This window comes from Antrostomus carolinensis, unplaced genomic scaffold (assembly GCF_000700745.2).
Source record: "Antrostomus carolinensis isolate BGI_N321 unplaced genomic scaffold, ASM70074v2 scaffold23333, whole genome shotgun sequence".
Taxonomy (NCBI): Eukaryota; Metazoa; Chordata; class Aves; order Caprimulgiformes; family Caprimulgidae; genus Antrostomus; species Antrostomus carolinensis.
In genome coordinates this window covers 3,204-30,320 of record NW_010307568.1, presented here as the reverse complement: position 1 = coordinate 30,320, position 27,117 = coordinate 3,204, and the positions used below count along the sequence as shown (strand labels likewise).

The 27,117-nt window shown below is 35.8% G+C and overlaps 1 protein-coding gene across 1 annotated transcript; it reads right to left on the bottom strand.

Annotated features, from left to right (window-relative positions):
- Positions 1–722: 722 nt before the first annotated feature.
- LOC104523034 (tyrosine-protein phosphatase non-receptor type 3-like) lies at positions 723–27,117 on the bottom strand (the record flags this gene model as incomplete). Its single annotated transcript, XM_010165488.2, has 6 exons — positions 27,050–27,117; positions 21,743–21,806; positions 16,884–17,056; positions 13,367–13,501; positions 11,953–12,129; positions 723–746 (listed from the first exon to the last, which is right to left on the bottom strand). Coding segments are annotated over exons 1-6 (641 nt in total), but the record flags the coding sequence as incomplete, so codon positions are not given.

The following is a 27,117-nucleotide window of genomic DNA, read 5'->3' as shown; positions in this document are numbered from 1 at the left end:
TGTTCCTTCCCAGATGTAAGACTCTACACTTACTTACCCATATTATATTTCATTAAGTTTCTCCCTACCCAGCTCTCCAGCCTGTCCAGGTCTCTCTGGATGGCAGCACAGCCTTCTGGTGTGTCAGCCACTCCTCCCAGCTTTGTGTCATCAGCAAACTTGCTGACAGTGCACCCTGTTCCCTCATCCAGGTCATTGATGAATATATTGAATAATACTGGTCCCAGCACCAATCCCTGAGGGACTCCACTAGATACCGGCCTCCAACTAGACTCTGTCCCATTGACTGCAACTCTCTGGCTTCTTCCCATTAGCCAGTTCACAGTCCATCTCACTACCTGATCATCCAGTCCACACTTCCTCAATTTGGCAGCGAGGATGCTGTGGGAGACCATGTCAAATGCCTTACTGAAATCAAGATAGACCACATCCACTGCTTTGCCATTTTTTCTGCATTAAATTATTAACAGTTTTTAACCAACTTTTTTGTTATTAGTGATTAAGGGTGTATTAGGACTTAAGACTTCCCACATTCTGATCCAAAAACTTTTTTCTTTTTTTTTTTTTTCTTTTTTTTTCCCAAAAATCTTTACAATCTTCACTGGTTTATGCAGTTATTTTTATCTTCTAACCACTACTTTGAAAAATCAGTTCAAGTTACGTATTTTATTATATAACTTAAAGGTAAAGATTCTATAGTAGAAAGTTCAATGAAAACTCACTTTGGTGATTCTTGTTCAGATGACCTGTTAAAAAGAAAAAAAACCCAGTAAATTAATATAAGTTAAATCTGCAGGAAAACAAGAACTAAAGTCTCAATAAAAAAAAAAAAAAGTGTTTGCATAAAAACCAAAAGGTATGCTTAGAGCAAATTAAAGAATACTTAATCCTATACTGAAAGTCTGAATCAGACAATTATGCCATTTTTGAAATACTCAACAAAAATCACAGGGCAGCTCTAACTGCTCACTTCCACTTTTGGCACAAGCCCAACTACAGACAACACACATCTCCTACCAGAGCTTAAACTATGTAGGAGTTTACACCAGCAATTATTTAGCAAGACACACTACATCATTTTAAAAATGTAAATTTTTAAAATTCCACGTTTGAGGTGTGGGATCACAATGACTACAGACATCACTGACTGTATTCTGTAGAAAGTCAAATGTGGCAAAATCTTTACGTATAGGTAACAAGAAATGAACATAGGCTGCTTCAGAAGCATGGATTTCCTCACACATTCTCATAATGCAAGAGCAGAACAGATGTTGACAGAGAACTTCAAGACAAAGCATAACTAAAGCAGAAGTGGTTACACAGGTTATGAGACAATCTAGCACAGAAATAAAAATTTGCAGTATACAGCATTTTCCACAACATTCAATTAGCTTCCTCAGGGATCACCTGAAACAGTGAGTTAAACTATATTAAATTAAATAAATTAAAACAATAGGTATGATACTAAGATAAATTTGAAAGTAAAGGTCAGCAAAAAGGTGCTTGAAAAGCAAAGTTCAACACAGATGGGATAGATTTACAAATTTAAGTAAGTAGTGACCAAAAAATCTGAGTGATGTAAGTCCATGCTGGAAAAATACAAACATGAAATAGCGTGGTTTGGATGCAGAGTCATTGAATTGTCAAGATACAGGAGGCAATTCACAATATACAGTTAACTTCCAACTATTGTTCTCTAACACAACCTCAATACTAAGAATTAAGTACTTTGTTTCATCAAAACTACGGTAAAAATAGCAGCAGTATCAGCCTAATTAAGTTTCCTTATATGTATTCTACAATATGAATAAATCCTTCCTTGAGAGGCAGAGATGGTGAAGCCCAATTCCCTAAGAATTTGTGGAGATTTGGGTTGTGTTTACTTTTTTCCTTTTTTAAGCACTGAACTTCTCCCTTTACTGCAGTCATGCTGTCCTTGTGATCCTACTGGCATTGACCCCCACCCTCCCACAAGTACCTCCTGTTCTCCGTGTTTGCAGTTCTCACAGTATTGTTACCCACTAAGTGCCAGCAGTGCACAGCAGATCCTTTGGGAACATGCACTCACTTGCTGCCTGACCAGTCCACATCTAAATAGAACAGACAGCCATTGAACTCATACTGTAACAGCTCAGCAAGAGAAGATCATTTTAAGGTGTTTTTTGGTTGGTTGGTTTTTTTGTTTGTTTGTGTTTTCTTTTGCCTAATCACTGACTTCCACTAATCTTGTAGTAAATTTTGCATCTTTGAAAATTCTGCTTCTACATTAGATTTGACTGCAATCAGCCAGACGTTCTCAACTGGGAACAGAGGCAGGCGGGCAGTGCAGCAATGACATAAGCCTTATTTCCTTAGGAAGTCATGCTAAAAATAAAAAAAGCATTGAATTCATTTTTGCTTAAGCTAATTGATTTCCTTGTGAGGCAAAGAACAATGAAGCTGTACATCTTTTCTATGTTTTGCCACAGTAGAGCTACAGCTCTATTACCAAACTCTGTGTAGAATAAATTAACTCTTTCAAAAGCCTTCACCAAAAATTTAGACTCCATTAAATTATGATCCAAACCAATGTAATGTCCCTAGTTTATTATATTATCTCCCCTCTTTCCTCCCAATAAGGAAGGGAAACCAGAGTAAGGTCATTTGAGACGGAAAAAAAAAATCTTGGGCTTCCATTCTTTTATTGTGTATACACATACAGCAAACTTTTCATCATCTCAGTAATGCATTTGGAGACTTAAATGTGGGATATAAATTCTTAGTAATATTTGCTGAAGGTTTATCTGTTGAAGTACTGCACTTTAATTCATACATATCTGCTCTGAAAGAGTTACTGAATCATTCTATAACCATTTAAAGTCAAAAAGGTAACCAAAAATTTGACCTAGAAAGTGACCAAAGTCAATGCTTAAAGGAATTCATCAGGGACAATGCAGCTGCGTCTTCCTAAAGTCCTTAGTACCTCAGCAAGCAAGAGCTGCAGAATTTTGGTCTGCAACTCAGTTAAATTATACTTCTAGCATTTAATTATTCAACAAGATGATAAAGTACCTTAAACATGAATAACTAGATTATCTTTTCTGGCTATACAGTATTCCACATTTTACTTATCTATCTTCCTCATTTTGCAACATCTGACAAGGACCATATTTTAAGTCAATAAAGGAGAACACTCACCAGACCAGCCATTCAACTTGTTCATCAAGAAAGAGTGCCCTTCCTTGCAAGGAGATCAAGCTTTCCATTGGTGCAGCTAACGAGCGAACACTTTAAAACTGCAGGTAACTTCTCTTCCTTACTCCACAATATAGCTAAAATTATGCCATTTCAATTTTTCATTCACTATGGATTGCTCTGTTGGTGATGATCTTTACAACAAATCTCTTGGCCCTGAAAAGTCTAACTCTCCTTTTCTGTCAGGAAAGACCCCTCCTCCCCAGTGTGGTGTGCCCTACCAGGGAACTCTGCTATTCTGAGAACTAAGGATGATTAACTACAGTGGAGTAAAACCCCTGAGAGAAAAGGGACAACTGAAACAATAGCACTGTAGCAAAACTCCTTTACAAACAACTGAAGGAAACATCTGTAGGTTTTGCCCTTGTGTTGTTCTTGAAGTTCTTAAAGCTTCTTTTATTATAACACCTGCAGGGCTGGGGAGACTGAGCGTGTCAGCACTTCCATTATCACCTCTTTTCTGAGAGCTCACCATTAAAATTGGGATTATTATTCATTAGCTGGGTAAGTGGAAGACATTTACAGCAACACCTTTTTGCTGCATTTTAGAAAAATTTATATACAGAATGACTTGCACAGTTAATGTTCAGCACTTCTATGAACAGAATGGATGTGTAAGAAGGCCACATAGATTCTTTGTGCAGCATACTTAAGAGTATCATTACAGAAAAAACTTGTAGAATTCATGGTATAAACAAGTTTTTCCATTATTTTCTATAAATTTCAAACATTCACATTTGTAAGCTGCTGCCATCACCATAACAGGATACTTTCAGTTACTCTGCATTGCCTCTATTGACCATATTCCAGTTTACTGAATTTCCATTAAAGTTTCATGTATTCCAATACTCTGCAACCACTTTGCCTTATCACAGATTTGCAATTCAACTTTGAGACTTTTTTTTGGGTGTGAAAAGATTGTTTTTGAACTGGCAAGGAAAGTGTAGTGCATTTTAATAAGGATATATATTTAAAATGAAAGGTTTACATGTCAGCAAAATATATACACATACTATTTTCATGTATATTTGAGTGAAAGAGCACAGTAAAACTCATAAAAGTCTATTGGTAGTAGTCTTAAAAACCTAATTTGAGACTAATTTAAATGCTCTCAGATCTATTGCCTAGTATTAGGACATCTTCACTGAGGAAGACTGAAGTACACAAACAAGGACAACAGACTTGTGAAATGCAGCAGATTTTGTAACAACAAGGAATTGAACATGTCTGTATATGATTAAAAACTAAGGATAAATAACTTAGTTTAAAACTTTTTTTTTTGTTCAACAGTAGTGCTTTAAAAAATTTGTTCACAAAATGAATTATATTTTAGTTAAAATAATGATGTGTTCCCATAGTACTTTCACCCAATCTCACTATGGAGCTACAGTTTATTGTCTATTAAAATGGTAAGCTGAGAGAAGTGAACAAATGCAGCATACGTTCAGGAAATCTATTTTCAGTGCAATACCTTCACCAGATGCTGCATCACACTTACGCCAGGAGTGTATATGCATTTCCAGAAATTCATAGAATAGTGCAAGTGAATTTCCTTTTTGTATACTAGTTCATCATTTCATTTCCTTCCCCTCCAACTCTGGGACTGTACACATTATGCCATCTATATACATTTTTAACTTTAAGAGAAAGGCTTATGCAGGAATATGCTGTGTTTATAGCAAGTAGAATTGTAGACTCAAAGTAATTTAGGTTGGAAGGGACTTTGAGAGATCACCTAAACTCTTGTTTAAAGAACAGCCAACATCAAAGTTAAATGAGGATGTTCAAGTCCTTGTTGTTGCATTTTGAGGTCCTCCAAGGATGGAAACACCTCCACCTTCTATCAATGTGTACAAGGGTTTAACTAACCTCAGTGTGATTTTTTTTTTCTTCTTTCCCCACTGCCTTTTGAGAATTTCCCTTGCTGTAACCTGGGTCCATTGTCTCATACTTTTTTTGCTGTGCACTTCAAGAAAGAGTTGGCCCCAAATTCTTGATAACCCTCTTTTGGCAGAGTAAGGTAACAATGCGACCAAGCTCTCTTCAACCCCTCCCAGCCTCCTGGTTCTCCTCATACATCATAAGCTCACATGTATGAATAACCAGATTTACCTTACCTATCAATGTATGATCTATAATGCCTCATCTGTCAGTAAATATTTCTTACTGACTGATACTGTACCTTATCACTTAGAAATGTGTTTTACAATAATTTTCTTTCTGGTTAAACAGAAAATTTCACAGCTAACCTTTTCTGTTAGGCCACTGAGTCTACTCTAAAAAACTACCAAAACACTTGTTCTTATGCAGTCTGCTGTTCCAAATCAAACAGACAGATATCTTTGGTATTTAGTTACAGAGTGAAAAAGAGAAACTGAATACAGTTCAAGTAGCAAGATCCTCCACATAGCTTTATCAGGTTACTTTTCCAAGCCAATAATCCAGTTATTTTTTTCTCCCCTAAAACAGCATCTTATACACATACTTAATTTTATATATTCTTACTAACAAGTATGCTTCCCACTCAAAAATGTGTGCTCAAAAACATGAAAAAAAAAAAAAAAAAGCATAAAGATGAGGATTTCTACCCCTAAAAAGAACACTCACCAGATATGGTGGTGGAAAATAAAAAGCAGACAAAATGATTATAAGAACATGCTAAGCCTCTCTTCTGCAGCCTGTACTCTTGAGCATCGTGAGTGCAGATACTGAACTTTTCCATTCAAGGCAGATCTGTCATCCCCTGTTAATGCTGTCACAAACCAGCTCCAGGGCATTAAGAGGGCAAGCAACAGTTATATTAACACTCCAAACTATTCCACCTATAGTTTAAAGCACATTTAAAAAGGCACAAGCCATTAAACCTGAATTTACTAGGTCAAAAATAAACTCTGCTCCTCATATAAAAGAGAAATTGAAATACTGAACCACAAAGAAACCTGTTTATTTCAGTAACCCTTCATTTCTAACAGCTTCTTGTCTGAAAGAAACACCAGCTTACTTTAATGATACAACATTCAGTTACGGGGCAAGTGTGGGTACTAGTAACAACGCATGGTCTTCACACAAAGTTTGATTAAAACTTTAAGTCCATAAACAGGGGAAGAGTGGAGGACACTCCTCCCTTTACATAGGGACTGGCTGAAAAACATGTGGCTTCCCACAGCTCAGTTCTCAGAGGTTAAGAACATTAAACAACACAGTGGTTTTCAGTTTTCATTTCTTGACATTTATTCATTCATTTTCATTTCTCATTTCACTGCAAAGTGTGAACATCTGTATCACACCTCAGGCACCAGAAGATGCTTGAGAAAAAGGAAAGGAACATACAGGGAAAATTAAAGTTCAAAGCTCTTTAAAGACTACTCAGTTACACGGACCTTGCTATTTTAAGTACAGCAAGTTTTAAAATGCATATTATCAAGACATTTAAATCTACAGATTTTTAATTTACAACAAATACTTGAACTTAAGTAAACAAGTAAATGCATTTTAGTAATTTTAATTTTCACTTATTTACTGGAAGGTAAAGGCAAGCTAGTTTCTTTCAAGATTTTTTTTTCTGTTCTTGTAACAGCTAATCGGTGAATAATTCTACATGTGAACTATTAGGCATAATAAGCATTAAGTAACATTTTAGTGGGGGTTTTTTGTGGGTTTTTTTGGTTTTTGTTTTTTTAAGATATCAATACTAGGAACTAGAATTTGCACTGGATATGGACAGTGCAGTCTTTCAAGACAAAAATCTAACATCTGATTCTGATACAAGATCAAGTTGGAGTACATGATTCCAAAATGTAATCAGCTTATTGCCCCAGTTAAAGCCAACTTAGATTTGAAGGTTACTGCTTAAATCAAAGACATTTTGGAATTTTTCAACCTGGTCTTGAAACAGGGTCATATACTTTCATATGCCTTTTGCCCTCAAATGACACAGTAGCATACAGATTGCACTAGTGTCATGGAAAGGCAAATCAGGAATGATGATTTGTTCACCACTGAGGCTATCCTTATTCCAAATTTGGAACCTGCAGTGTACTTTTATCAAGACAGACTGCAACAGTGGCAATCTTTAGGTACCACACCAGGCTAAAAAAAAGGAAAAACTGCAATCAAAAATAATTCCCTGCACAAGTCCATCAGCCTGCCTTTAAAAATAACTAGCTATGGTTTAAACTTGTTACAATTAAAGGGAAACAATTTTCTCAAAGGCAAGCTCTTCCAGGAGCTCTATCCAGGTTACCTAATGGGACAGCATACTGTCAGGATGGGTTGATGCCAGGTAGCCTGTTGGTATGCCAACTTTTAGAAAAAAAAAAACCAAACAACAACAAAAAACCCTCAAAAAACCACACCCCCAAATTAAAGCAGCTTTTCAGCAGTGATAACTTCAGAAATAAATCCTCATAATAAGATTTATTTTATGTCTTAAAGAAAACCATAAGCCTTCTTATTCATAACACTTCCCTAATGCATACCTCAATGTTTAGGGACTTCTGAGATAAGATATGTAACCTCATAGGAGAGACATTTTGTAGCTTGCTTAAAATACAAAATATAGTAAGTCAGTATGCATGGTATAAATATAGTGACAGAGTGAGTACAACATGTAGTCAGAAGATAGACTGGATTACCTGTTCTGAACTGGTGAGACACAGCTATAACAAAAAGTGTGGTTTAACACAGAAAGCAACTCTATGAGACTTCAGAAGGCTGAATGTGGGCTCCATATCTGTGTTAGCATTAATTTTTCATTGTCAGTCAGATAAGTCAAGACAGCAGCAGTGCAACAAAGAGAAGTGAGAGGGAGAGCTTTCTTCACAAAGGCTGGGGAGCCCTGGGCTAAACAAAAGTCCTCTTAAAGTCTTCTTCAGCAGTATCTTTGATGACAGGTTTTGTATGCAGCTGTGATTTGAGATAGTTGGCTTAGATAGCCAAACCTATTCATGCCCTGTGAATAAAGCTCTATTTAATATATGTTAATTTGAGATTAGAGCAATTTTTTGTCTATAATACATATATAATAGACAGCTCCAATCTTTTTCCCCAGACACTAATCTGAGAAAGAAAAATTGCTTCTTTTCACTCTGTCTGAGCCTCAAATTGTATTTGAATGTGAAAGTACCTAAGACAATTTGGGTAGCAGAAGCAGTCTAGCTACACCAACACAAGACTCACAGGCTTGCCCTGGCTTTCTGTAGTTCAATTATGTGCATGGCTTTCTGTAGTTCAATTATGCGCACGGTTTGCTTCATTTTTTAATTTTCTTTTTCCAGTCACAGGATATACCTCATAAATTTCAGTTAGAACATTCACACAAAGCACATTTTTAAAACAATCACTGTGTTCTTTAGAGAAAAAAATATAATAAATAACAAAATATTATTGGTCCTCACCTCCAGCATGCTCATTTGAAGTATTTAACAGTAAATATAGTTCTAGGTGTTGACATGCTGATACAGTACTATGTATTTAAAGAAATGGAAGAAGAAATGTTAATAACTGATGGCTTTTATTCCCTCTAAACTAGTTGCACATAATTTGTTTTCTATATTGTGTACTGTTTCACAGAAAGAAAATAGAACTTGATTGATTCCCTTAAGTGAGTAAACACAGCAAGGAAGAAAACTGATTATTAAGAAAATAATTATACTTGGTATTGTCAGGAGGAAAAAAAAAAGGTTTATAGGGAAGCAAGTGCAGGTGTATGTACTCTGACAGCAGTGGTGGCTTCTACAGTTCTGTTACTGATCAAGGTTCCAAATGTGCGCTGGTAGGATTAGGTACACAGTAAGTCTCGTTATATGAGTTCTATCTATAGATTTGTCTCAGAAAGCACTATATCACAACAGATCAGTATGAAGGTAGGTCTATCCTCGACCACTTGTCATTTTGACAAAAAGGACTTAAGACATTACCCAGGGGCTGATGTGAAACAGGTAAAAACTATCCCCTCACCCTTAAAATGCTGATGGTAGACTGAAAAATAGAGAAGAGCCCTGTCTCCTGCTAACTGCAGCTTGCACAGTCTTGAGCTACAGATACAGTAAAAGAAACTGATGTAAACATATTTAGTTTACAAAAACCAAGCAGTTCATGATTATAATTAAAATTTGAGGTCCCAGACATAACAATTCAGTGATTAAAAATCAGCATCTTACATCTGTTTGCTAGTAGCTCTCCAAAAAATTTCAGATTTCTTTTTTCCTATCAAAGCTATTCATTAGTTATAACAGCATTAACTAACACCTTTTCCGTTAGTCTCAGATGGCAGTCTAGGCAGTAAAAAAAGAGCCCTCTAAAGACAACATGTGTTAGCAGGACTGTGAGAGACTATTCTTGGCTCTCCTCTTAGGAAAAAGAAAAGTAGATTTATAATTTCAATATTTTTCCATAGCATGTTTCAGTTATGTCTATTCAAATCTGCTGAAGACCAGCATGGCAAAAACAGGTAAGTTGGTTTTATCAGTACAATGCAAGCTGATTTATAGTTAATATCTAAATATTCCTGAAGTGTGGAAAAAGTCCAGGACGAGTAAAGGTACGCAAGTCAAACTTTTTTCATAGAAAACAGATTTAGCTGATAGGGTAAAATTTCCTCTTTCAATAAAGCACTCTGGGAAAGAAAGATTTGACTACACATATATACTTAATTTTACTTTAAATTTTTCAACAAGGGGAGTGAGGAAAGTAATGACTAATATAAGAATATAAAAGAAGAAAAATTGGAACGTGGACTAATAAACTGTTGAAAACTTCAGCGTAGAGAAGAAACATTTTTTGATTTGTATCGTTACTGCATATTTTGCCTCAACTGTTAAAAAGTATTAATGACCATTTTACTTCACGGAAGTCTAACAGTCTATACAACAAGGATCATTCCTTCCATTCATTGTATTACCCTCCCTAAATACACACTTCAAATTTAAATTAATCAGATTCATATGAACATTTTCTCACTTACCTGCGCAATATCAAATATTATAAACATACACAAGAAACCAAGAATATGTTTGGGGTAAGCTGCATAGAAAATTTGGCTTATGTGAGGTAATAACAGTAATCCTCTCCACAGTGACTGATACTACTCAGATACAGCTTAATAATCTAATGCTCAAAAAACAAATGAATGTGCTATTTTCAAATTTAGAACATCCTATTGTCACTGTCTGAGAAACAGCATAAAAGCAGACTTTCCCACTCCATTCTCAGTAAGCATAGGAAAGGTGAAACAGGAAGGAAAGGAAAAAAACACTACAGGGGAAGAAAAGAAAAAGGAAAATAAAAGAAAAAATCAAATAATGTACTAGCTGGCCCGAGTGACAAAGGCAAGATACAATCTACCAGTCACAGTATACAGCATGGCAACTTAGTTTTCTGTCTACAGCTTCTACCCTCATAATCTTCTTTTATGGTCTGCCTCATTATTTTTACTCAGAAAATACATCTAAAAGTGTATAATCTGTAAATGTTAAAACACAGGAAGGACACGGCTTCCTATCTGTGACTATTAACAATATCTAGAGGCATCACTTATATATATTATCATGGTTATTACTAACACACTAGGTCATCTGACTTCCAGTCAGAAAAATAGAAAAAACATTTTAAATGTCACAGTGACAAACTCCAAATATGCATACAACATATTAATTTTTCTCTCACAGAAACCTCTCTGCTGTAATGTAGTAACAATACTATTGTATTAAAGTTTAAAGAAAACAGTTTAAATCCTGGGTTTAAAGCTACATTTAGGAGCTGCACACTATCACAGAGGTAGGTGAGTCCTATTAGCTTCCATTAACACATCGCTTCTCAAAATACATCTTGACTTAAAGTTACTAGCGATCACTATAAACCATTTTTCCCTTTTGTAACATTAGAAAGGAACCTGCATTTTAATACATAGTATTCTACCCTCTGCTTTCTTTTTGAGACTGAAAAATCAATGACTTTGTACATTATTTATGAAGTTAATATTGTGTCAATATGAAATTACTCATTAAAAAATGCCTCTGTAAGGTAAGAGTGAGGCCACACAGAAAATGTAATATATGAACAAACACATAATCAGTGCACAATGATAGGTGCTTCAAGCCCTGGAAGCAAAATTAGCAGTGGTTAGACAGCTGCAGGGGAGAACAAAGTTGGTCCTCAAGGAATACAGCAAAAATGCCTCAAGGCAAAAACAAGAGAGTGCCTTTAGCCTAGCAATCTACAATTCTTGTGAGAAAGAAAAAGATGGATTACCACTAGCATTATTATGTTCTTGTGTTTACTCAGATGCAGTACCTCTTTCAACTCACAATGCTGAGCTGATGATGTGGAATATAACTGAAATCTTAAGACTTCAGTAAGTCTTGCCATCCAAAAAAAAGGAAGAGTTTATAACAGGTAGGAAAGGGTTGCAGAAGCTACTAGGAAACAGGATTACAGATATGAACAGGCATGTCTTAACACCTTTGCTAATTTTACTGAGAACTCAACTACTGAGAATTGTTTAGAGATGAAGGGTTGGCTTGTTTTTAACTTGTCATTTTGTACAATGGCATTTACAGTTTAGCAATTTGTCAAAATAAAGGTTATACAAACATAAAACTGTTTGAACTAATTTTAATCTTATAACTGATGACGATTGTTTTATACTAAAGCTGTTTAGTTTTTTGTTTGGTGTTTTTTAAAAAAAAAAATCAATGAATTGTTTGCAGAAGTCCTTACCTTCTCTGTGGACTACGGTTCTGAGAGAATTCCGAATCACTGTCCTTTGATGTTGGAGAGCCCTTGTATGTATAAAAAACATCCTCCGTTTCAGTAATATAACTAATCTCGTTTGTAAGGTTATCTACAGATGAGTGTCGTGGTTTACGAATTTCATGGCGTAGTCTAGGACTCCGCCTTAAAAATAAGGAACACAAACACAAGTTAGTAGATCAGAATGAATCATAAAACTATCAAAGTGAAATTTCTATCCTATTATGATCTATGTCCCAAAATCTTCATGACAGGCCTATAGGTCTCACTTTAAATAATCAGTTTTTAAACATTTGGTATGGTACACTAGGCTACACTGCAAGGCTCAGTACACTGAACCAGTTTGTTTTTCTCCCCCTCTAAAATGCCACCCATATTGTTAAAATTTTCATCATAGGATAATTCAGGTTAGAAGGGACCCATGGGGGTCATCTAGTCCAGCCGCCTGCTCAAAGCAGGGTCAACTGAGTTGAGAGCAGGTTGCTTAAAGCTTTACCCAGTCACATCTCAAAAACCTTGACAGATGGAGCCCGTACAGCTTCTCTAAGCAACCAATGCTCAACTGTCTTCATGGTGAAGCAGTTTTTCATTATGTCTAGACACAGGCACTCTTGTTTCAACATAGACCTGTTGCCTCATCCTCCCACCATGCAACACTGAAGAACATGGTCTCATCCTCTAGCTAGCCTCCTCCTAAGTAGAGTCAAGCTGTTATTAGACACCTGGGAAATCTTTTCTTCTCCAGGCTGAACAAGTGCAGTTGTCTCAGTCTCTTCTCATGGGGTAAGTGCTCCAGTCTCCTGACTAACTTGGTGGCTGGAAATCTTTTCTGATAGCAAAGCTTTGCTGAGCTTGCTCCAGTTTGTCAGTGTCTCCGGCCTATCAATGTCCCTTTGGATAGCAGCCCTGGCCCCAAGATTATTGACTCATCCCCCCAGTTTGGTGTCATCTGCAAACTTCATGAACAAGCATGACATTGCTTCCTCCAGGTCATAAAGGTGTTAAGCATGACAGGTCCCAAGATAGACCTCTGCAGTACTCCCATTTGTTATTGGCCTCCAGGTAGTGTACGACCCATTAACACCTCCCTTCCAAGTCCAGTCATCCAACCATTATTTTTTTTTTTTTTTTTAAACCGTCTTGTTGTCCACCCTTCGAGAACATAATGTCTTAACTTGGGTATAATATTTTGGCAGACACTATCAAAAGCCTTGCTAAAGTTGAGATAAGTGATACCCACTCTTCTCCTGTCACATATATGTCCTCAGAACAACCATGTATAAACATATTTGTACACACTACATCATTATTCTGCTACAGTACATGCAATTAGAAAAGGTAGGAGGCTGGAAGGTATGGGAAAGGCTGAAACTGGATTTACCAATTAGGGGTTACAGGAGGTGATCGAGAAGGAAGGCTTTTGGTCTCTAGATGCTCAACTGATAAAGATCGTCTCATAGATGGGTTCCAAACCATCCCACCTATAACTTTTCTGCAGTACTGGCTGTTTACAGACCTGAAAATAAATAAAAAATCTGTAAGTGAATTATTTTGCATAAAAAATGTAAATGAAATAAAATATGCTTATGAAGCCGCATCTGGAATATTGTGTCGATTCTGTGAAAGCTGATTTAAGAGTCCCCTGTGCTTACCCCTCCTTACTTATGAGTTAAAACTCATAAAGGAGTTACAATTCACTAATGGCTTCACTGAGCACAGGACTACCATCTACCTGCTGCCTCAGCAGATAAGAACTACACCAGACCACTCTCTATTCCAGAGGAAGCCACACTTGGGCAATGTGTTTCCTATAGGAATAAACCATTAGAGAAAGAGTTGGCATGCAAAGGGAATCTCCAAGTCTGTAAACCGCTTCTTGTGACAAGATACGGGCTGCCATGAGAACCAGAGCCTCAGCTAGGAAAGCAATAAAAATATCTTATTAGTGGAATTATATAGCATAAAGAAATTTTTTAAGGAGATTGAAATTGATATAAACTAACTTTTATGCATCTTTTTACACAGCACTCCACAAGACAGGCAGAGATATAAGCTTCTCATCCTCAATTTACATGCCTAGGATTTCTCCTCATGGAAAATTTATGAGTTACAGAGAAATCACTTTTGGCTCACTAAGTCTTGAGCTGTACATAATGGGTGGCTGGTATAGCAGAGTATGTGAGGACATTACTATAGAGCTGAAATGTCTCGATTTTACATAGCATTAAAAAAAAAAAAGTTGTTTATGCTGTGGATATTACTCATGCTAATATCAAACCTTAAGTATGCTTTGCATTGTACCGCTTTTTGTTTATACAAGAGAAAAAGCAACCCAAAACTTGTTTATATTCTAAAGTATTTTACATATCTTGTTCATAATTGTAAAGCAAATTAATTCCTTCATCTTCTAAATGTGTACTTTTAAAGCTTCTCCTAGTTTAAATAACAAAGAGAAAAAATTTAATATAAAGTGTCTATATATTAAAATCAGTTACCCTTGTATGTTTTTAAGTTTAGTAAACACAGTCCAAGAACTCAGGAGAAGCTTTTGCCTGCATTATGCATTTTATTTCTGTAAGTCGTCTGAATACCAATGACAAGGCACCAACTACTCTGGTCTTTACAAAAATAAAAAGTTCTTGCAAAGAAGCCTTACATGGGTGGAGTTCAGAGGAAAAGTGGAAAAAGGATGTATTATGAAAAAGGCATCTTTTGAAGAATTCCACATATTTTGCACAAATCAGCTTTACTTTTTTTACAAGTGCCTGATCATATATCTTCCAACATAGATGACTTCTGAGGTGCAACGTAACTCATGTGAGGGAAGCTAGAGCCTATTTAGAACCTGATCAAAGAATCACTTTAACAAGACATCATCTAGATGTTTCTGTTAAGGTATGTAACAATCTCCTGAGCTCCAAGTAGCTGCTCTTCAGATGTCAAATATGAGGATATTTCTCAGCAAACATACTGAGATGCTGCCAATGTCTTTCTGTAATGGGCTGTGATACCATGAGGTCACATTTCCTTGCTTCCATTTATTACCAAGGTTATCCTTTGTGAAAAAATAGGTACATTTTTGTATTTTCAGCAAGGAATGAGAACACATCTATGAGAGGTTATTCAGCATTCAGTTGAGAAACATGGAATAAACTTACCTCTCAGAATCTGAGAGATGTGATTAAGCCTGCCCTTTGAATAAGGCTTACGGGCAATTTATACAACTCAGCAGCCTAATTTAAATGGAATTCCACTAGTACCTTAAGCTAAGAGAATCTAGAAGGGCACAGAGATATGTGCATAAGAAACTGTACTGAAGGGTTACAAAAGTTCAACTATTTGAACTGATGCAATAAACGCTAGGACATCTGCCTCCAATGAGTGTAAAAGAACATAGTACAAGAAAGCTACCAGTTCCATTGGAAAACCTGTGATACTTTAGGTGGGAAAACCTGAATGTAAACCTTTCAAAGCTGACAGAAGTTGGATGAAAAGAACTACTGAAGATAAGTCAATCTTAAAACTGCCAGGGTTGCATGGTGTGGTTGGTGGGGTTTTTGTGTCTGTGTTTGGTTTTGTTTGGTTGGGTTTTTTTACTCAGTGCAAAACTTTGCTTCCTTTCATAATGGAGAATAGAGAAACACTGTTTTGGTGGCATAGTTTCCACATGGGCTCAGAGCCATCCTTGAAAGGAACACAGAAGCCGATGTTGTCTCTTACAATTCACAATCATAAACAAGTGGAAAAGTAAAAATTTTCAATATATGACAGATGACTTTCACACATTCACAGCTTTTCTTAAATCTTTTGAGAAAATAATTTGCTGAGTGACAATGACCAAGTTGATAGGAACTACTGAAAGTCTTCCAAAATTACTGTTGCTTCCCATGTACTTTAACAGTCTCTGTTAGTAAAGGTTGCTGAGTCATTTCTGCCTCACATAGATCCTAAATTTCATGCTTGTTGCTGGCATAAATAAGGCCAAAGTATGCATTAGAATAGAGGACATCATTAAGTTGATTGGAGATATCACAATGAACAGTTCCTCCTAGAGATTCCCGAAAAGCCTAAATAAACAATTCACCAGAGATAATGCTTCAGAACATGAAAGTACTTGAAAAGAAGTCTTAGTAATTCAGTTCAACAATGAGAACTATCCTTCATGCTGCAGGCTATTAAGAGACTGTAACAGTAAATTTGTCAAAAATCAAATGTTTGGTAAAAATTGGATTGATACTAAACTGGTACCCTTTGGAATTCATACTGTGTTCTTTCTTAACATTACAAGGACTGTGCAATGCCTGTGTATGCATGTGTATATACAAACATAAGGATTTTGAATCTGTTTGCAAATTTGAGAGAAATAAGGACTCCAGCACATGACAATTCCACAAGCTTTGAGAAAGTCACCTCCCCAAAACCTTCACTATAGGAAGAACAAGGATGTCAGTAATAAGTGGTCGGTATGATGCACTCTAGAAATTGCTTTAACATACTAAACAGAGGGTATATATGACACTAAGGGGTAAACAGTTCAAAACAAATCTGTTCTGCCAATTTTCTTATTGGATCATTAGCTACATGACATTTTTACTTTTTAGTGTTTTTATACCTCAAACTGAAACAGCAAGTTGAAACAATACCAATAAAACATACTGGTTTTTAATATAAAATTATATTCAAATACCTTTCTAGGAAATTCTAATAAAAGTTCTATTGTAATGACACCACATTGCAGAAACTGAAACCATGGCTATATAACTTGTCAAATGGTTCACATACAGACTGGGACGCAGCAGTGGACAGAACTGAACTCTGCCACTCCAACTTGAGCTATCAATGACACAAATCCTCCTGTTCCCCTTAGAAAGCAAATCATGTTTTCACACAATACTTACTTCGCTGGATTTCTAGAACCCAGGGTCCAATAATGTGACAATATCTTTTTTTCATGAGGTAGTGACTTCTTCGCCTGAAAAAATGTGTGATGCTCTACACAGGATTTCCATAGATTTTTGCATGCTCTGTAATTTAACATGTTGAAGGCAACAATATGCTCTCTGGATTCATTCTGAAATGGTAGGAAATACCATGTTTCAATATCTACAGGCAGATCAAACACAGTAAACAAGTTCATAAATCAACAATGAAATTACTTTTAGCTTAACAAGGAAAAAATGCATTCAGGAAAACAAAAAATCAGCATCAAGTAAATTTTGAGCTGGAGATGGACAAAACAGTCCAAAAGATACTGCGTGTCTTTGTGCAAACTCTTACTTGCAACTTCAGTGCCAAAGTGCCAGTGAAGCACAGGTATAGCACAATTGTGCCACCCATGTCTATGCCCTCACCAACTGTAGCACTTGTTAAGCTATTTCAGATCCAAATGCGCAAGAGTTTTGCACAAGACACAGCCTTGGCTAGTTAATAGTTACTGATGCAAAGAAAGTGGAATGAAGAATAAAGGAAGATAACATGAGACCTGAGTTAATTGCTGTCACAGCTCAGCACTTCAGTGAAAAATAACTTTTTTTTTTTTACTTTGTCCCTCATCTTTTACAGCTGCTCTTAATTATGACTGAATTTTGACACGTCAGCATACACTTAGGCTGGCAACCATCCTAGTAAAGCTCTCCTTCTAGCTCATACTTTGGAGAAAGTCAGGATTTGGGTTGCAAAGCCTTTTTATTAAAGGACTTCGTAAGACCTAATAAAGCTGTTTCTCAGACAGTCCAGCAAGAAATAGAGATCCCACCTGGATAACACCTTGTTTTCTAGTTGCCATTGTACTTTTGTTTGTTCACAGCAACTATCCTACTGGGAAGCAATGACAGACCAATTTGGCTGGATTAATCAAGCTGGTTTTCTTAAATTCTTTTTATTTCTAGGCAACTTTTTGTAAATGCCATGTATCAGAGATCAATGCCATGTTCTGCAAGACACTTTATGACTCATTCAGAGAATCTATGTCTGCAGTCACTATTTAGAAACCCAACAAGAATCGCAAGAGAAATATAAGAAGGATTTGCCCCTTGATTTTTAGATGGGCACTGCAAGACATTTAACTGATTGCAATCTTTCAGGTATGTTTTCTCTATATCTATTAAAACATTTTTTTTTTTTAAATATATTTTTTTAACTAGTAGGTTTTGTTATTTGAGCCTCATGCATACGGAAACCAATTCATCTTTGCCAGTTTGCCACAGTTGCTTCTAATTAGCTCAGACAAAATAAAGTGTGCAAGCGTAGTGAAATTTTAACTCAGAACTTCTTGCAATATAAGAAAAGCATACATCACTTAAAGATTTAACAATGAACAGCATTTCTTACATACCCTGTTGGCTAAATACCACTTGAAGTGTTTTACCACCCCAGAAGACAAATTAAAGGAAGTATATAGTTATTTTTGTTGGTCTGAAGTATGGTCGGACTTGATGATCTTAAAGGTCTTTTCCAACCTAAATGATTCTATGATATGATACTATACTGGTTTTTCAATTGTCATAAAAACTAGTTTATCCAAATAGCTCAATTATTCTGAAAAGCCAATTATAGTGTAAAGATAGGGAATTTAATATATCTAATATTGTGTTTTTACATTTAGGTTTGAAAATAGTAATAAATCTTACTCTCTAAGCCACAAGTGTGCTTCTTCCAACTGTCATAGAACCTTCTTAACTTCTAAGTGGGTTAAAAGTTTAAATATGGACTTACATAGGATAAATACAGAAGTTTCAGAAAAATGTAGTCAATTTTTAAATTAATAAAATCTTTCGTTAACAAAACCATATGGCTCACTAACAGGCCACCTTGCAAATTGTGCTATTAAATCTATGCACCATTTTAAAGGTGAAGAGTATTCTAGCAGAACCCAAGGATCTAGTGCCTATCACACTTCTCAACTCAAGTTCCAAACGATCGACATTTTAACAGTTATCAAAAAATGTTAGAGAAATTTGTGGCTAGGCAGGTAAAGGGAACAACTCTCAATGGCTATAGTGAGTCTCTTGCTATTTCAGCATCAGGGGAGAACTTTGATCAGATGTATGCCTATTCCGTTCACAGAGAATTAAAAAATATATACAACTTAACGAGTTAAAATATATTTTAATATGCTATCCTTACGTAGCTCTTCAGTAGAAACAGAAATATTGCATACTTCTATCAAGCAGCTGATCAACAACTGAAGCAGTGGGAGGGTAAAAGAGGAGGTGAGTAGCAGGGAGACAGTGAGATGGTAAGGTAAGTTGAGTCTTCAGAACAAGGGCATAAGGAAAGAAAAAAGGAGTAAGGGAAATAAAGAGAATAAATAAACTAAAAAAGGCACATCTCAGAAGACTGCAAATTCATAGCCTTTGAGAACTTTCTGCAGATTTTGCAAAGAAATCTACATATGACATACAAAACTGAAATATTATAGCACTGTCTTCTGTACAGCCTTGCCTACTAACATATAGTATCTGCTCTGCTTTCTCTACACTCTTCCCTCTTCCTTACTTTCAGCCTCAATTTTCTCTTGTGTTTCCAAGCAAATATCTGATCAGTATGAAGGCTGACACCACCTCAGTCATCTGCCCTCAAAGACCCCTCGAGTAACCCACTGTTCTGGAGAACGCCCCTATTAGTCCATCTCCCCCCTCATTCCCATTGCACTGTGGCAGCAAAATTTTCCGAGCAATACCACTGAAGTGCTGCAGGCATGCAGACTTGCTGCCTTAAATTTCAAGTAAAGAGGGCTAATTGACTAGGATGGATATCTCTATAGATTTAACAGCACATCTGGTCTGCTTTTTCATATCTACTAAGAGTAAAAAGGTCACGTGGTTGGTATTTTTCCTGCAGTTCTGTAGCTCTCAAAGCACGATGCAGTGTACATTACAGTACTCTCAGTGAGTTATGAAATAAAGTATGATCACTTAAAAGGAGATTAGTTAAAAGAATCAAGGGCCTTGAAATATCATTTAACAAGAGCTTAATTGAACAAATTTTAAGAATGCTGCCCTCTTCAAAGGTGACACACAAGTCTCCAGAAAGGGAAATTAAACTTCTGACAGCAGTAAAGTCTTTATGCAATGAATGCACATATTTCACATGATCTTTGAGTCCAGCTACTGTTACATATTGACACTTTATTCCTCTATATGCAAAAAAACCTGTAAGTTGGCTCATTTTACTATCCATTGTTACTAATCACTTTCAGTTCTGTTCCTACATTTATTCTCACAGATATGTTTGGAAGTTGCTGTCAATTACCAATATTTGCATACTTGAAAATAAACAAATTTAATAAGACTCCTTAGCAGTGAATTTTTAATCCTCAAATCTAGAAGAAGGTAATACTTGTGTCATACAATTACACTGAGTGTAATACAAATACAATTACATGCACAAGCTAGCAAAATGGTTTGCCAACCATTCATTTCTTAATATAATGAAATATATTTCAATAGACTGAGAAAAGTTTACATATAAACAATATATTTAGAAACTCACAGCTTGCAAAAAACTTAAGATCCCTCCACAGTGTGTTAGGACACCCTCAAAAGAGAAAACAGTTTCATTTGTGCATGCTGTATGTGTAAACATTAGTGCAATAACACTATCTTTAGATACTAACTTTGTTTACACAAGAGCCCTGAAAATTAAGAATGTGTACATACATGCACACTCCTCAAATTTGGAAGATACTCACCAAACTTAGGGGTGTGAGGGGGGGCAGACCAAGATGAAAATACTCTTTTTTTTGGTAAAAGAAGCCTCCCTAGCAATTTGTGTTCAGTCATGTCTAATCAACGAAAGTCAAGAGGTCTTCTTGTAACAGAGCTCCCAGCAGTTTAAGAGCTCATTTACTACAGGAAAGAGTCTTAATAAGGTTTAGGTATAAGTTAATACTTACCTTTTACTATCTACTCGAATTCTGTCCTCAACTGAATTAAAATAATTACATATCTGCTGGTCAGTAATTTCCATATTTTTTCTCCATATTAAATATTCTCTTCTCTTCATAAAAAGATAGCTTAATTTATCTGTTTATATTGTGGCACCACAATACTGTAATCAAGGTATTTTTTTGTCCTATTAAATAGCCTTAGATTACAACTGTTCTGCAAAAAGCACAGAGAATTATGAAGATGACTCTTAATGGTAGAAAAATTTTACATCAGTTTTATCAACTATCTTCACAGATTTTGCCAATTTCTAAATTGCTCCATGTTGCACAGCAGATGCACTATCCACCTTTCCAACCTCAGATCTTTTGTTTGCAGAGCTCTTCTTTTCTCAAGGTACCTTCCTTTCTACCAGAGCTCTGAGTCCCATAAGCAGAAGGGACCTCATAAAGTCTTCCCAGATGGGATAACCAGCTGTTTAGTAGATTCACTGCAGTGGGACACTCTACAGGGCATAGAGAGCATCAAAGAGCATCAGATTCTGGCAAGAAAAGGGAAATACTCTAAGTTGCTAAATGCTGGAGAAAGGATAAAGATCTACATTTCCCCCAAGTCTCCAAAGGAGAAGAAACCTGCATGGGAAAGACACAGTCCAACAGACCGAATGCAGACGAACTCCATGTTGGAAAGGAAACAAAAATGGGAAACAGAGTGAGCATAAGAGAACTACAATAGGAAGGGCAAGGTAACAAAACAGAATTTCAAAGGCAAGCTACAGACAGCCTTTTGTTGTCTTAACATTTAAAGCAAAAAAAAAAAAAAAAATGAACTTGACTGCTTGAGGAAAACAAAACGAAATTACTACTTACATGCTTTTGCCGTTGTTGTATAAAAAACTTTTTCCTTTTAAAGGAAATTTTTAATATGTTCACCCTAAAAGAAAGAAACAGAATATGAAATACTAAACAAGGTTTAGAGAGAAAAAAAAGAAAAATAATACTGTGCACTGTAAGCCTAAAAGATTATAGCTGTTAAATATTCAATGAATAATATGCAGCCATCTCCTGTGTTGAGTGGTAAATAGGTGTCAAGAACCTCAAAGCAAAAATTTTAGCTAAGGAAAGGTCTTTTAAAAATTGAGATTCTTCCTCATTTACTCTTTAAATAGCTCACATAGCAATTCTCTCCCATCAAATCTATTCTTGCAGCAAAAACTTGGTGACATCCTTTACTAAGCCACACAAACGTTAAACGCATCCAGTTTGTATAACTTAAGAATTACACAACTGTGACTAAAGGAACAAAATTTAAGACCCTAATGACACGACAAGGTTGGTCGTACAACACCTGAAATTTCACAGAGACTTCACAGAATTTGCTTCATAATGTGAAAAATATCATGTACTTGTACTGATAACTAAACAAACATTGTAGTAAAAATAATCATTGTAGAAGGATGAAAACTGTAAGAATGACTGTTAATTTTTTTCACTTAAATTATTAACACTGCTGCATAATTTATGTGGTAATTTTATACAGAACTGAACACTTCTATACATAGTATGAATAAAGATTTTCTAAGTAAAGATTACAGTTGGAATTAGTGCTCAAGCAATTTTCGCTTTAATTATATGCTTATCAGTTTTGCTAAGTTAAACAAACTTCTAGGTACCCACACACCTTCCCACAGTAAAACAAGGTTTGCCTAAATTTTCTCTTCAAGAATTCTACTTCAATAACTGAAAACTCACATATTTTGGAAAAACAAATCTGTGATCAGCTGGAATTACATAGATGCCTTGGTAAAGCAATTTAACATCTGATTAAGTCATATCTGCCTGAAAAAAAACCCATGAAAGGCTTTTGGAAGGTTGCTGCTAAAAGGTCTCAGAATATTCTTGTCAACCAATAATGTTTCACAGCACCTTAGATGTCATCAGGTATAAACTATATTGAAGGTCACCTCAGTTCTTACCACAGTTTTTGCATCGCTTTCAGCAAGTTAGACAATGGCATATCATTCATTCCCCACTGCCTGTGAGAGAGATGCGCTTTAATTATAGACTGATGTCCCTCACTCATTCAGGAGAATGTAGCTACCAGTTACACACATGAACAATCCCTCCTCCTGCACAGAAGAAGTGGAAAACTAAATTTGTGCCCATTTCTGAAAATGCTTTACTCTGTCAATTACAGAACCACAAAGAAACAGGAATTTCATTCACACCATTCTTTGGTGACCAGGCAAATTGTTGTTCAAGTTACTGGAAAGCTTAAACCATATCCACCTCTCCTGTCAGGCCAACTCTTGAAATACTTGTGCCATTTGCTGCTTCAAATAGTAATGATCTGTACCACTTATCTAAGAGTTATAGATGCTGAACTTCCCAATAAGCCATATAAACTTTCAGTTGCATGCACTGAGATGTAACTCATGTACTTATAAATCCTTTCTTAAACCTAGTGCTTTCCACCTGAACTAGTACCAGTCAAGTTTTTCATTTCTAGTTCTTTCTTACCACATTTCTTGACTTAGATTAAACTTCAACAACTATGTTTCTGGAGTAATTCTCATCTTACACAGTCACTGTCATGGTCTGTTCTTACCCTAATACAGAGCCAGCAGAAACGCAGGACACAGAAAACTAACCTTGCCGACAAAGTAAAAAACCCTCCACCCAACAACAAAAAGGTAGCCAACTTCCAAAAATACCAGAACTCTCTCAATCTCTCCCTCCTTTTCTTTCCTCCTAAAAACATGATTCACTGCATGACCACATAATCACTTCAAGCCAAATCAGGGCTTTAAGTCTTTTTATTTCGACTCCCCTCTAAGTAGAGCATCCCTGTCAATTCCATTCATTCTTCTTAAAGTACAACTAAACCTATTTTTAATTCAGTGACAAAGAACACTTGCTAATCTGACAGTTTTATTTAACATGAACTAAAAATCATTTGCAATGTTACGCCTACAAGTTGAGTAAATGTCCACATATAGCACAACCCACAAAAAATCCTAGAGATTAAGGTATCAAAGGATTTAGCTTTAGTAAGTGGTTGAAGATGTCACATCCAAAATATGATCAGAATAGAATGCAGTTATTCTTATTCTAACTGGTGGTTCAGCTGCCCTTATCACTCACCAATAACCTGTCTAGTAACTATGCAACATTCACAAATTATTTAATTTCACAGTTTACTTGTAAGATGCTCAATACCTGTAGCATATTAATAATGAGACATCTTCTAAGTTCTGTCTTCCTATCATTCACAAGGGTCAAAATACATTTGTCACTTAGTGGGCAACAGAATTATTAATTTTTGATCAAATTGGTAGTTCTGTCCTAGCACTAAGTACTAACAGCTTGTATTTTTAACTTGAAACAAAAACGTTTTTGCAGATTAAAGTCTTATACTTATCAATTGGAAGATCCAGCAGGGAAGGTTCTATCAAATTTGCTATGTAAGACTCTGTCGAGTTGTTTTTTAAATTTTAACCAGCAGCATAGAATGCATTCCTCTAGCAGTTTTTCTGAAGTTTTCAAAGTAAAGAAACTGCATGCACTGAATAGCATTTAACATTCAACCCTAATTGCAGCTGATGTAGAGAGCGTTTGTATGTTTTTACCATTAAGATACTTAAATCTTGCAAAATTAATTTGGAAATTATCACAAAACAGATGAGCACTGCCAAGAATGAATTTCCAGAGCATATAAAATACTGTGTTAAATTGGTGCAGATCTAAATGCAGTGTTTTTTAAACCTGTCTTGACTTGCATTGCCTCTGACTGATCAGTCAGCTCCTTACGTAGGCTGCTTTGATTGAAAATCCTCCTTTTGCCAAGGCAGTACTCTCTCACTGCCTCTGTTCCTGAAAACTTTTGGTCCCCTTTGACTACTACCATATGGCACAGTTGTATTGTTGTCATCCACTGACGCTGCACAGTATTTAGCTTATTTTGGAAAAAGTGCTTTGATGGTGTCTGCTGCCACCCTGAGTTCTACCACGTTTATGGTGAAGACTGTTCGGCCTCTAGGAAGAACTACTAATTACAAATGGCGTTACATAAAAAGCCTAAATACCATTTCAATTATCTGAATGGCTTTTTTTGTATTCTCAGGCATATACTGTTCTGTAAGGAACCTCCTTACCTGCACACTTTCAGCCCAACCAAGATACACTAAAACCCTAGGAATTACAGAAATACATCCTGCTTGGAGGTCTAAACAAAGAAATTGAAAGAGTACACTACAAATACAGCACAGGCTAGTCTGTTCTGGTGACTTTCCTTGTTTGCTTATTTTCAGGAGGCAGGTAATGGACACCATTCCTGCCTGAAGAACTATGACCAACTCATTCAAGAAGTCAGAAACAAAATATCAAAAACTTATCCACTATGTAGTGAGTTTTTGCTCCTTTCAAGTTGAGATGATATTTTTTAGAAGAGTAGAAAAGGTTGGAACAATTGCACTAGCTGTCAGGTGAAAATATCACTGCCTAAACCTCATATTTTAGAGTAGAAATTATTTGAACTGAAAAATCTGTGAGGTCCCCCCCATTTCTTTTCATAAATGAGAATAAGTTTTTGTGAATGATCCATGTTTTATTCCTCTGTGCTCACCAGAAGTAAAAGCAGCACAGGAAGCTGTGGATCCCTCCTGTCTTGTGTGCTATGAAGCAGTCTTTCCCTTCCCTAAAAATCACGTAATCCTGGATTTTAAAATGCCATTGCTATGGTTTTCAGGATTACTATTATCCATCCATACCTTAGGTCACTAAGGTGGCATAACAAGACTTACAGAAGACAGAAATCATACCTCCAGCCACAAGTTTTCAAAACCTGCAGCTGTTTAAAGAAGCTAAGAGACTGACATATGAAAGAACAGAGCTCAGGGCACAAAGATGAAAGATAAAATTCTTTTATGCTTTAGTGTGCATTAGAGATGGAAAAATACAAGATGTCACTGTGCTCTATGAGAGTATTATTGACATACATTTAGGATGGTTACAGTACATCCAAGTGAGCTGAAAGACAACTCACTGCAAAGAAAAAAAGAAAAATCCAGAAACTGTGCAGTACTTTTTCCACTAAAAATAAACTGAAACCTATTTTATTGCTTTCCCATAGGAAATAGCTGTTGGGTTGGGTTCTTAATGAAAGGACGGAATGACTCGAGTATTTAAGGAATATTGCTAAGCAGCACCTTTCTATATAATTAGGGAGCAAAAAGCAAGTACAACCCATTAGAACGCACTTTTCTGTCATGATTAAGAATACTATACCATCTAACTGAAAACATTCTCCAGAAAAACTGCTACAAATTATACAAGGAAATTATGCATAACATGATAAAGTATATAAAACAAATTCATACTTATTTTTAAAGAAAGAAATTCTGGGAAAAATTGTTTCTGATCCAATCCAAAAGCCTTAAGGAAAGGCCCAGCCTCCATATTTCTTATTTATGTTATACTTTTTACCATGTTATAAGTAGAAAGTCCATAAATACTATAAATAATTATATTTTAACTAATTTCTAATGTCATCCACATTACACATCTTGTGCTCATTGCTTCTTCACAGAGATCGTTTTCTACAACACTATCATGCATTCTAATGCTTTCAGTATCACAGAATAATGGATAGCTTCTCCTGGAAACTCCAAAACCTGTTAACAATATATAGCCTTGTTTGATAACATTTAAAAATTTGTCTAAATTATAATATCCTAATTCCAGCAAATTTGAAACTCCAAATAACTAATTTTACATTTCTTTTATGAGAAGCAAATATCTTTTTTGCTGAACTACTGGATAAAATGATCAGAACATTAGCTGCTGAGCTTTACTAGTAATAGCGATTTTTTAAAAAAAGACATATTATTGGTATAGCTGCAGCAAATCTCTAAGACCAGAGAGTCCTCCTAATCATGTACTCAGACCTGTATGGGAAATAACTTGATCAAGACTTTACACAGCGCAAGGAGTCCAAAAGTCTTAGAGAATTAAAAGCCTAGGCAACAGGTTTCATTTTTCTCTCAATACAAGGAAAAAGCATGATACCCGATAAAGAACAAATTAATGTATTATAGGTTTCTTTAGAATAAATGTTAAAGCAAATGAAAATGGGATTGAGAAGACTAGACATATTTCTCTACTAGTCAAGGAATTTACCAGGGATAGAAGCTTGTACAGATGAGTTTTCTGTATACAGCTATTCCACCAGATGCAATCCCAATCAT